At 35.2% G+C, this 13,384-nt stretch overlaps 1 protein-coding gene across 1 annotated transcript; it reads right to left on the bottom strand.

The window, feature by feature from the left end:
- Positions 1-360: 360 nt before the first annotated feature.
- LOC122599163 (zinc finger protein BRUTUS) lies at positions 361-9,304 on the bottom strand. The gene is made up of 14 exons (XM_043771623.1): positions 8,789-9,304; positions 6,727-6,936; positions 6,435-6,629; positions 6,057-6,346; positions 5,738-5,963; positions 5,468-5,636; positions 4,251-5,384; positions 3,578-3,749; positions 3,232-3,453; positions 3,011-3,148; positions 2,695-2,929; positions 2,555-2,614; positions 827-898; positions 361-746 (listed from the first exon to the last, which is right to left on the bottom strand). The coding sequence occupies exons 1-14, from the start codon at positions 9,089-9,091 to the stop codon at positions 615-617; spliced, it is 3,558 nt and encodes a 1,185-aa protein (XP_043627558.1). The 5' UTR covers positions 9,092-9,304; the 3' UTR covers positions 361-614.
- Between the last annotated feature and the right edge of the window lie 4,080 nt (positions 9,305-13,384).

The following is a 13,384-nucleotide window of genomic DNA, read 5'->3' on the forward strand; positions in this document are numbered from 1 at the left end:
TTTTTACTTGAATATCTTATGTAAAGCATATTTGTTGAACCAAACATTAGTTCATGAGACATCACCCGAGTTACTTCTACAACAGGAAAATTGTAAGATTCTTTGATAAGTTATTTTGAACCACCATTGAACTTCTCATTTCACCTTGCATTAGAAATGTGAAAAGTATAATAAACATGCTTTTCAAACAGTTAAACATAGTAATGATAGCAGCATCACTATCACCCTGCTAATGCTAAGAACACAAGGTGCTTAGTCCTGAAAAATAAATGCTTGTATACATTTGAATTGATCCTGAACCATGGTATAGACTAGTAAAGTGGTTCATGGTTAGCCAAAACAGATATTAACAGCTAAAGCTGCAGGACAAAATGGTTTCAAATACTATAGCTACAAAACTGAACTGTTGATCTTTTCACTTTAGCATAATCCTATGATATTCTAAGTGTCGGCTTTATTTTCACATATGCTACCCTGAATCTATATATGAAAACTGGAAAGAAAGGAATACAATGCGTGGCAACAAAAAGATATGGCGATTTACATCCTCACTTCTACTGTATCGTAAATTAATATAATGTAATGTGTTTATACAATTCTACTGGCAAGCTTCTCTAGCTTGAGCAATCCATAATTGGGTCAACCTTGATTACCCTGGTATTGTACGATCCACATGCTCCACACTTGTGGTAAAGCCAGTGAAATGCAGCACTTCCTTTTTTATCACAATCATTACACAGTATATCCTAATTAAAATTAAGGATGATGTGAGTGAAGCAGCGGGATTGTAAGAATCAGTCAACGGGATCAAGGATAAAATATTTACCTGGCAGCGGTCTCTATACTCTTCTGGGAGCTGCTCAGAAGCCATTAAAGCGTCGAGCATACCAAAATACACCTGCAAAATAGAGAGAAAAATAGATGTATAAATTCCTTGTAGTAATTTGGAAGAAAATTATGTTCTCTATCTACATTGTTTCACAATGCTCTTTGATATGACCAAATATTTTACATGTAAGAAAATGCATCATATGTAATCCATTCAAACATCGTAAAGTTATTTGTATACCAAGTTGTGTCCCAAGGCTATAAAAAAGCTGATGGCATCCATTTAAATTCCATTATATTTTAAGTATCAAAATCAAAGTAACAACATTTTTAATGAAACAAAAGCCAATATACGTGGGCCAGTATATTACTGAGAAGGTACTGATGGCTATTATCTATACTTAATCTTATGGAGATATAGGAAGGCTTTGAGAATGAAGAAGCATAAGTGAAAGCCTCTACAATAGAGACTTGTATATTGGAATCACCTTGGTTTGTATACATCGGAATCACCTTTAAAAAAATTTGTTCCATATGTTTGTCTATGTTGAAATCGTAATCTCATGCCAACAACACTTGCATTATTTCAGGCAGCGGGTCCCAGATAAACAACGCTATAGGACCATGAAATTTTAAACAAGCTGGGAAATGGTTTCTGAGATATCGATACATTCAGTAAAAAGAGGTTATGGAAGAAAATGATGAGCTTACCAGATATAAGAAAGTAGCATATGGGGGACATGGACCTTATGACCATATCTCAAGGATAAACTGGACTGAAAAACAGGTGATCTTATGCTCTTACTTTAGGAGTTTTCAGGACTATCTTAAAGCCTAACTATGAACTCACAAGAGAGAGTAATAAGAATCCCATCATCCCAAGGTCGACGGTCACTTATGTAGGCAAGATTTTGGACCTTGACCTTCAATAATCAGAACAAACATGACAATCTTCGTGTCACGTATATCTTTCGTTCGTCTTTTATGGGATAACGTTTCAAAAGCACTCGATATAGGGAGTCAGAAAAACTACCTTTGAGGAAGTGTTTGACTACTTCTGTAATTAGCAAAGGTGAAATCCTTCAACGAAAATGCTCCAGATTATAAAAGAAGGGACATATAAAGCAACAGATAAAACAAAACACACGCTTCAGTACAGAGGAGGCACGTACCAAAGCACAAAAAACTGAGACCTTGCAGAAAACCAGAGGCATTAAAGGGGAAGTCAAGCAAGTAAGCTAGATTAATATAAAGTGCAAGAGTTGTCGTCAATTCAAAAGATCTAGTCTGAGTTATATCAGTAAATATGTGATGTTCTTACGTCAAGAAACTAAAGCTATTAATACATGAATATCTTCGGTTAAGCATTTTCTACCATATATCGCTCTTCATCCGTTAAGCTTAAAAATCAAAATGGAACCCAGTCCATCTAATTATAGCACAATTGAAAGAAGAGAAAAAGCTGGCTTGCTTGAGCTTTATCTATAGTTCAAACCATTGCCTGCATTTTTCTATACTAGACGATAACTACAATTAATCCCGCAATGATTTTCGCATTGGTACAATGTGGTGCCAAACGAACTCATCTTAACTATCATTTAAGTTTTATCTAGAAGCATGGTCCTATGTTCTAACCAAAGTCCAATGCATATCATCTTCAATGGTGCTAAAAATGAACTAACACACCATCTACAAAGTTTTACTAAAAAGAATGCTATTTGCTTACCGACATATCACCCATAGATTTGCTGCATATTGGACAAATGTAGTGTGTACATGCATACGCCTGTCGAAATAAAGACAAATAATTCAGCATAGAATATTTCTAGTACGTGACAATGACAAAAGTATGTAACAGGGTGCCACCTGAAAACAAGCAGAGTGCATAAAATGACCACAAGGAAGCGCTCTGACAGCTGCACTTGATGTAAACAAAAAATCACAACAAATAGGGCAGTTTGTTTCCAGGCCTTTTTCCCTACACTTGTGATCTACCAATTTGATCCCCAAGCAGTAGTTGCACGTCATACAATGGAAAAAATCAATTCCAAGTCCCTTCCCAAGACGGCATAAGTTGCAAAAAGGGCAATGATATACCGTTCTGAAAAACAGCAATATAAATGAGTTGAAGATATTTGAGAATACTGATGCATATCAGAGAGTTGAAGGACGGTTCTATCACCTTTCATCATCAAAAAATTTGCAATAACTGCAATAATATTTTGCCATTGATAGTCCATTGCAAGAAGGGGTTGAGCATATTGGTCCAACAGGTTGGACTTTCAAACAGTTCATGCACATCATTTCAGTTGTTGCTTTCCTGATAATAAATCATTAAAAACGGGTTTAATTATCTAACTGAACCACAATATATGTGAGATATAATTGGTAGATAATGGTTACCTGTCCATCGTATGGTCACTGACATTGTCATGACAGAACCTACAGGTAAATAGCTTCTGACAACAAGCAGCACGAAGCTTGCAGTTGCGCTTATAATGCTCACAACCAAATACTTGTTTCTCTGCATCACGAAACGAAGGTGAGCATCCATATAGACCTTCACCATCTGATGATTCGCCATTTCTTCCTTGAGGTAACTTTTGCTGAGCAGCAATCCAACGACTAAAGATGACCATGATAAATAAGTAACAAGAATCATTAATCTAAAATTACAAAAAATAAATATATATATTAATAATAATATTAATAATGAACTTATAAAAACAAGAAAGACAGAAAGAAGAACCTGGTCATAAGGTTTTGGATAAGATAAGCCTTTCTTCTGGGATCAAGAGTAGGATCCCTGGAAACTTTTCTTATCTCTGACTCGAGCTCATTTTGATTCATCCGAAAGATATCTTTCCACCCGGGCTTGAAAGTATAATCATTTGGATCCAAGCCTTCATGTACATCGGAAACTAAAGGTACGGATAAAATTGTTAAAAAGGCAAACTTAGATTGTCTTAATGTACACTTATCGTATACAAACTATTTAACTAACATATAGAATAGGCCATTTCAACCCCTTCACTTATGAAAATATATCATGGATTCATGGGTTACGTTATATCCTAACAAGTCTAGATTAAACGACAACGGATCAAATATGTCATAGAAGTCACACGTCTCCCAACGTGTAAGTTAATAAAATAAACCTCCTAAATCACTTTGACTAAATATATTATTATTGGATATATATAACTACCATTATCATATTTGAGACGCTAAAAGTTGATGACTTGTTACAAAATGTGTTTCGTGTCTACAGTCTACTCAATCCAACTTGACTCGTAGCTGGGTTGCAACTTTGTCACCCAACCTGCCCATTTTTGCCACATCTAGTCGTAATGAAAGGACGATGACCCTTAAATAATGAAACAAGATATAAAATAGAAAAACAAAATATCATAATGAGAAACCTTGTGAAATGTTGTTCTCTGATTCTACATCTGATGGTGATGCATCTGATGATGGAGAAGATCCTTCCCACCATTCATTGAGCCACTCGGTGAACATGGTGTTTTTGGTCGCTTGCTTCCATGTGTCCATCATTCTATTCTGTTCCTCCTGACTAAGAACAGATGTCACCCATGGCAACATTGATTGTAGCACCTCAGCACCTGTGGTACCAATTATTCGACCCACAAGCTTATCCTGCTCTTCCACCGTAAAATGTCTATCAAACAGAGGCCATAGTTCAAGTTCTTCACGCAAAATATGCTGATCAAGGGTTACTCTAATGGACTTGCACATTCCCTGAACCTTTGTAGCTAGCTCATTGTAATTTCTCAAAGTATCATTACGATCATCAGATTCGGAATTGATTTTACTCCAGTTATCATGAAGTTCACAAAGTTCAAAAAGTGAGGTTGATATATCCTCAAAAAGCTTTTCTTCTTGCTTGTGGTCTAAGGTATACGAGTGACTAACATTATGTAAAGTTTCTTTTGATTCTAATGCAGGAAACACAATATCATCCTCCGCATTACTATGAGCTCTATATAAACCCCATAACAAACGAAATCTACCATTAAACTGGTGGAGAAAACTCTCACTTGATTCGGTCAATTTTCCTGACTCGACATCAAGAAACTCCAAGTCTTTGCGAATCGCCTTATGAAATTTGAAAATGGTATCAATGGGACGACCTGTACCTTCATCAATCAAGCTTATACCTGTTTCCCAGTTAAAAAGACTGGAACTTAATGAAGGAACAGACGGGCTAAAAGATAAGGAACGTAATGACTTTGCAGAACCCGTTCCCAAATTGCTACTATTCATCCCGAGCCCGGGAACACAACAGGACTGTTTTGCTTGATCAGCTAGGGTTCCAGAGGCAGCAAAACCATTGCTTTCTTTCCGTGAAGTTGAATTGCATCGCTTGTTTGGCGGGTTGCAGGGGCAGAAAGATAAATTGGAGCCGTCATTGTTTTCCAAAAATGCTTTTGCAGGACAGCAACCAGATTCACCAGAAGACAAACATGTTTCCCGCGGCCGTCCTTTGCAAGCCCAGCCCGAGAAAAGGGTAACAAGTGCAACATCCGAAGCCGGAGCTAATAAAAAACAACAATTAATTTATTGGCAATTAGCAGCATGCCAACTAAAAAACTGAATACAAGATTATAGACAAACAGACCTGCCATATGCATGTTATGCAGAAAGGATTTTGCTTCCTCTTCGGTAAGTGATCCCACCAACCAAGGTAACACACACTCGATTAATCTTAATGGCATCACACATAAGCTTTGGTATAAAAGCTCGCGTTGTCTTTTTGGACTAAAATGATTGCGTGCAAGTGGGAGAACCTACAAATGTAACTTACATCTCTAAGTGACTTATGGTGCAAGAAATATCAACTGCAAAAGGTAAATACTATATATATGTGTTATTTTGTTTGAACGCACACCTGCAGTTCTTCATTCTTGAAGTGCTTATCAATGATGGCAATGATATGATCAGCATGTGAGCACAATTTGGAACAAAATTCAGACGAAGATGAGTTCGCTCCATCATTTTCTATATTTTCAATCAGACATCTAAATTTGTCAAATTCACTCTCTTCTTCTGCATGCTCTTGTGCAAAAGAGAGTTCCGCATCTACAGCGGGAAATATAACTTTATCTTCTGCAATACTGCCATCAAAGTGTGGGAAAAAAGAAAATTAACTCCGCTACAATATCGAAAACCTCAAAAACATAGATTTTAGTAATGTTTGGCTACAATACCTGTGGAATATGCAAACTTCTGCAATAAACTGCAACCTCTTATTAAAAGCAGAAATGTCTGAAAAATCTCCAGACAATTGTATCCTTCTAGCATCCTCGGCTATATCAATTAATTCCTTTTTTATAGCCTTGTGCCAGTGCAGTATTTCATCTACCGGACGATCAAGAGACGAATCGGAAGGTTCTTGTTTTTTTACTCTGGGAGAACATGCACACTGATATGTGGCATCATCTTCAGAACTTTTGCGTTTCTTAACAGGATTGACACCATCCATCCACGTAAAAATAATCTTTTATCACAAAAAAGAATGCCAATTCAGATGAAAATAAGCATATATGAAGACTTTTACAAGGCGTTCAGTGAAAAGAAAATGTCACCTGTTGAAGGAGCTTTTCTTCTGGGATTACTCTGCATAAGCAACTACGCATCTCCTGGCGTTCATCAGAAGATACGGAGGCTGAAAGCCATGGAAGAAACTCTGCCATCATATTCACCGGAATGCTACACAAAAACTGCCAAACTAACGAAGCTTGTTCCTCAAAGGAGAACTTCTCAACCAGCAAGGGTAACACCTGTACAATTTGAGACACCACCCTTAGCACGGACAAAGATATGTTATGATAAAAATATGTGTGTGTGTGTGTGTGTGTGCGCGCGTGTGTGTGTTACCTGCTCCTCCTCCTTGGACATGTGTTGGCTAATTGATGTTTGAAGGGCTCCTGTGCAAGATGCTAATTCTCTCCTAAAGCTCTCTTCATTTTGCATATCTGAATCTAGCAATGCAAAGAGTTGATCAAAAATTACACTCTCACCCTCGTGTTCGAGAGAATAAGTTCGGGCCACATTCTTCACACGGATATCAAGGGCTGGAAAAATAACCTGCCAATACAAAAGTAAAAACAAAAGGATGTTATAAAATAAAGATCCAAGTCCCTTTTAGGGTTTCTCAAAATTAGTCTCGGTTGATTTAGTGGAAGGTATCTTCATTAAGGAACCAAACTACTGATTCTACTTTCATCTCCAGAGTATAAACGTTTGTTGTTTGGAATAGAACTATCTTAACACTATTTCAAAAACCATCATCTATATCAGAGTCCTTGTACAGAAAAACTAATAAGTAAGCCTTAATTCACCAGCAGGACCAATGATGAGTTTACACCACCATATGCGTTAAACTTAAAGAACATGGTATCATAAACTAAAGTAAAAATCTGCTAACTTTCTATTGCATTAAATAATACATTAAATTAAAAACAAAACCTTGAAGATCAATAGGAACAAGCTACTTAAGTATATCACATGCAGAAATCATATATGACACGCACAACAAACTCAAAAACTAAGTGTGAGTGTGTGTGTGTTTGTAAATTATTGTGTCCCGGTAGGCATGAACAACTACTTTGAAGGACCATTTAGTATCAGCTAAAAATACTCCCGCCATTTCCTTGTTTAGGTAATGTGTTTATTGTATTTGCTACGTGTGTGTGAATATGTGTGCCGAAACCAACACGCACCCATTCCCATGCTTCTAAAAAGGGGAGTGATATCTATACAACAAAATTTTGTCATCTACAACAAAGATACAAATTTTATTGTACAGTGTACAACTGTATTATGCAGGAATTGTTGTAGATGGTTAAAATTTGTTGTAGCAATATCACTTCCCTTTTAAAAAGGTACCTATGTACACAACAGAAGCATTAGTCAGACAATAGATCAAGTGATCAACTACAGCTTAACTAAAAATAAAAAATCCCTCTTCCGACTAATTCCCCAAAAAATCAGCATGTATATGTTCTAAAAGCAAGGAATATCGTCATAATTAAAACAATAGGAAGATGTCTTTGAAGACCTGAACAGAATTAAAGTATCACAGACAACTAATGATGTGTCAATAAATAGCAGAACATAAGTAGAGTATCACATACAGTGATACAGCTCAACATGGCTAATGCCCTATCCTGGTAAGTCTTCTTACTTGATTGAGTCAAGATTTGTGTATGTTTCTGTTTCTCTAAAAGTCAAAAATCTAGTATTGATACAAAAAAGATAAAGGACTTAATTATCTTTAGCATTTAAAACACACTACTGGTTTTTTATAGAAATATGTATATACAAGTATACAACCTAATATAAGCCCAAAAATAGTTGTTTCCTCCATAACTAATGCAATTCATGTTACAATTTACTTAAAAACCTTTTCCATATTACTATCATACCCAAAATCTAAAACATGTTTGTAACTCTAGAGAAACTGGTGTGCATATCCAAAATTCAAATAAGTGGATAAGCATGGCATCCAAATTTCAATATTGTTATTCTATGTATCTGGATTAACGTGGCATCCATATAAGCGGCCACCTTATACTTCGGAGTTTGATTCTTAGTATCGAAATTGACCATTAATTGTCTTCCAAAGTATAAAGTACCTTCACTTTATTACAACCCTTTCCTTATCATTTCAAACTTCCCCTGTCTTAAAACATCACTATAAACATATATTCCATCTCATTAACATACTTCACCATGAAATAGATTTTATATATGTATACTTATATATCAAGTCATATAACATATCCAAAAAGAAAAAATCAAATATAAACTTAGTATAACTTTAATATAGAAATTGAATTCCATCAATTTTAAACATATTATATCAATCAATATAAGATATATACATATAAATAATACATACAGAATTACAAACATATATAGAGATATAGATATATACCTCATCTTCAGCATTGCAGTGATGCTTATAAATCGACCTAAGGAAATGATACCGTTTGAGCAAAGGCTCAATTTCCACATGAGAATTAGTAGCAAAATCGATTGCGGAACGATGTAAGGCGTCTAATTCCGACCTTATCGCTTTATGAAAATACAAAAATATATGTATAGGCGATGAACAGCTCTGTTTCTTCGATGCACCTCCTATATTACCATTCGCCGGATCTATCTGGTTCACCGGCGCCATCACCGCCACTCCTCCTCCTACGTCCCGGTGTTGCAATCCCGTTAATGGCGTCGCCATTATATATACGTACAGAATCTTCTCTACAGTATATCTATATCTATATCTATCTATATGTATGTATATTAATTGATGTAATCTGATTCAGATTTCACAAACCCTAAATATGTCTCCAGTCTCATCAACAAACAACAACTAACGTTCTCTCTCTAAAACTTTTTGTTTTAATTAGTTTCTCTCTCTAGGAATACGGAGGTAACGGAGATTGTAAAATTGGATTTGTATTTTGTCTAGTAGGTACAGAAATTTTTTTCTATATATAATTTTGATAGGATAAAGAGGGAACAATATAAGGTGTGCCACGTGGAAAATGGGAAGTGGTATGCCACGTAGACGACTTGACCCGAGTGTGTGGAAATGAGATTTGTGGGTTTGGTTTTTGTCTGGACGTGCATGGCACGTGCGAGGTGGGGTGACACATCACACAAGTACCAGAGAGGCGTTTTGATTTTTGGTTTATGGATTTGGGCATTTGGCTTCCAACACCAATAAAAGGTGGACACAGTCATGAGCGATAACTGGATAAGAGTCAAAAAAGGAAGAGTGTAGTCATTTCGCTTCCCACAAAGTGTTTGTTTTGTTGATTTTGATTTTTGAATTTTGTATTTGTGTACTCAATTGTCGATCGAATGATGCATGTGAAAATTGAAGATAAAGGCCTATCTTTGTAGGACTTCTACCCCTCTTATATATCTATCTATATCGGAAACTATCGGATCGAGTATTACTTAGATGTGAAACTTGCGGACCTCATTGGTTGTGATATTGATCCTACGGGGGAACGAAATCAAAGAATAAATATATAGACTGACTTGTAGAGACCCTCTATGTAGTTGTCTATATAGGGTGATCGATCTACATCTTTCCCATAGGCCTGGGGCGTGTCTCGATTTTCTATGTGCGGAATCTAAGGGACTTGTTCCTATGGAGATTCCCTTGGTCTAATTCCACGCCTTATGACGAAAGGGGGGTCGGCGTGGCGTAAAGTGAAGATTGGGGGGAGAGTAGAGAAAAATTCCCTTTGGGGTATTCCGAAGGTGTAACCTAGGCAACAAAAAAGGGCCCGATACTTCAACTAGAGGAGCGACCTGTTGGTTCACCAAACCCGACTCAGCGTCACACGTTCTCCAGGTCCGAAGGATCCAGTCCAACTACCGACTCCTCCCGGAATTGCATTATCGGAGCCGAGCCAGGAATGGCCGTTAGTGGACACCCAACTTCACCGGTTAGAGAGGACGCGCGCCCGATGCCTTCCCGCCGTCCAACACTACTAGCACGGTGACGTCTTCAACCGGCGTCCAAAGGTTTATGCCAAACTTAGACGTGCTTCCAATGTTATAATTTTGTATTTTTTTATTGGTTAATATAAATATATATATATATAATATGTGTATATGGCAAGCGATACAGATATATATATGGTAACCCTTATTTTGAAAATCCATTTTTTTAAGAACCGTGAGAACATCTAAATTTTATATTGGATCACATGTTTTTTGTTCATTCACATGTGAAACGTTATAAAAATATATGTTGCAAAAAAAAAAAATTCAAAACCTTATATATAGTCGTTTTGTCCCATGTGAACAAAAAATGTGAACAAATTCATTCACAGGTTTATAAAAGGCTACTTTAAAGGTTTCTTCAAAAAGTTTCTTCTACAACATACACTTTTATATCATTTCACATGTGAATGAACAAAAAAAATATGTGAACAAATATATAATTTAAGAGTTCTCATGGTTCTTACAAAAAAAATGGTTCTCAAAGTAAGAAAAATCTCTCTATGTGTGTGTGTGTGTGGTGTGGGGGGGGGGGGGGGGGGGGGGGGGGCGAGTTATATAAGGAACTCCTTATTTTAGGGACCATTAAGGACACTTTTCAATCATTCATTTTTTATCATCTCCGACCACCACCATGATCTCCGACCACCACCATAATCCTCCGGCGACGGCGACCATCGCCACCAAGACTCACCACCACCACCATGATCTTCCGGCGACGACGACCACCGCCACCACGACTTACACATGTGTAAGATACAACTTACACATGTGTAAGATACATGTCCCTAATGTTCCCTAAAATAAGGAGTCTTTAATCTAACTCATCCCTATCTATGTGTTGAACAGAGTGAGTACGGTTTGGTTTGGTTCGATTTTTGACTAAAACCAAAACCGAACCGTTATAATTCGATTTTTAAAACTAAAACCATTAGGTTTCGGTTTTTTCGGTTTAGGTCTATTTCGGTTCGGTTTTCCGTTTTAGTCGCGGTTTTAACCACTTGTGGTTTAGGGTCAAATGAGCTTCAAAAGTTTATAAGTTTATACCTTGTAATTACACCTTAATTAATCTCAACAAGTTTCAAAACAATATTAGTAACAATAACACTACAACAATGACAACAAATCCTTAAAAGTATGTTGTACAAACTTCAAACAAATTTTATATATAACTATTTATATATTTTACACATTGTTTAATTATACAATTATTAAAACAAATTAGTTTTGTTGTGTATTTTCACTTAAAATATATAAATGATATTATTATATACACCTAAAAATGCAAATATAATAACATATATATCAAAAATTAATAATAAAATGATATAAATTTAAAATAAAGTAAAAGTATATATTTTAGTTCAGTTGGTTTTATGGTTCGGGTTTTTCATTAGAAAACCAAAACCGAACCACAACTTTCGGTTTTTTCTGTTCGAATTTTTCGTTTTCATGATTTTTTTGGTTTTTGGTTCGGTTTTTGCTTACCCCCTATGTTGAAGAAGACAATCTCTTTTGTCTTATATGATAATTAATATTAAATTCCTTTTTAACCCCTAAACTTCTAACTATTTACATAACAATTATAATAGTTCTAAAGAGTTTTTTTTTTACACCTTAATTTATATGTACTTTTTTGTTTAAAATTGTTGTTTGTTAATATTGTTAATAAAAGTACTAATTTTAATATGTTTTTAATGTAATGTTTAAATTTATAATAAATGTAATGTGTTTGTTTAATAATAAATGTGTTTGTATAATTTTGTAAAAAAGAAAAATGATATGATAAAATAATGGAATAATAGTGAAAGAAGTGGGGGTTATAAGGAGATGGTGTTCTTGGTGTATCTAAAAGATAGAGAAACTAATGAATATTGTTAAATGAGGGTTAGAAGTAGATTCCTATAAGGAGAGACCTAATAATCTCAAAATAAATACATCCAAAAATAAGTCGGATAAATCATATAGAAAAGTGAACTAGATGGAAATAAAAGTTTACAAACTTTGTAAAAAATATCTTCAGTTATTGACATGGTTGATATAATGATAATGCAAGGATAAACGCAGATGCAAAGAAATTAGTTTTTTGGTGATGTTCACGGCTTATTGATACATATGGCGTACTCGACACGAAATGCTTACATTTTTCAAGCCTCTTTGGCTTTACAAAATGATTATTTTGATCATAGTTTTCCATTCTTTTAATTGGTATCTGTATATGAATAATAAAATAAATATTAGATGGAAGAATTGACTCTTGAATTATTATTTTTTAGGTTTGTGATTTAGCTGATATTTTATGTTTAAATAAATTCAGTAGTTAAAATATATTTATATATACATTTATATATATATATATATAAGAAAAGTGAGTATGAGCTGTTATGCACCCAATTTAAGTAAAAAAAACCTTACATATTAATTTTTTAATATTTTTAATAAATGTTGGGGGCTCTCACATTACATGGATACTAGTTTTGTAACTATTGTAAACAATTAAACATGTTAACTATGGATGTGGTTGGTAAAATTCTTTTAACTTTTTTAAGTTTATATTTTGTTCTGTCACAAAGAATGTGAGATGGATTGAGACAGGGCTCCATCACATCGACCATGGGATTCGATCTACCTGAGCTCATGAAAGATTATTTAACGGGATTCATATCCCAACCAAGATTTTTGGTATTTAGACCACACCTACTATTTGCAGCGATAGTCGTTGCAAATAGTGTGGGCCCCATGTCTGTAATGGCAAATCTGACAAAAAATAGCGGGCTCCCTGTCAGTAATCGCTGCAAATAGTTAGATATGGACAAAAACACCACTATTTGCAGCGATAATCGTTGCAAATAGTCTGGTTTAATTACCAAAAAAGTGGTCGGGATACCAACCGCCTTATTTAATCAACAAAACCTGGTACAATCCATTAAATCATTTACTAAAGATTTGAGCACGGTTGAGTCACTTTATTAGCTGTTTAATTGTTTTATTAAGATTGATATTTAAGAGA

The sequence above is a fragment of the Erigeron canadensis genome, chromosome 1, assembly GCF_010389155.1.
Source record: "Erigeron canadensis isolate Cc75 chromosome 1, C_canadensis_v1, whole genome shotgun sequence".
NCBI lineage: Eukaryota > Viridiplantae > Streptophyta > Magnoliopsida > Asterales > Asteraceae > Erigeron > Erigeron canadensis.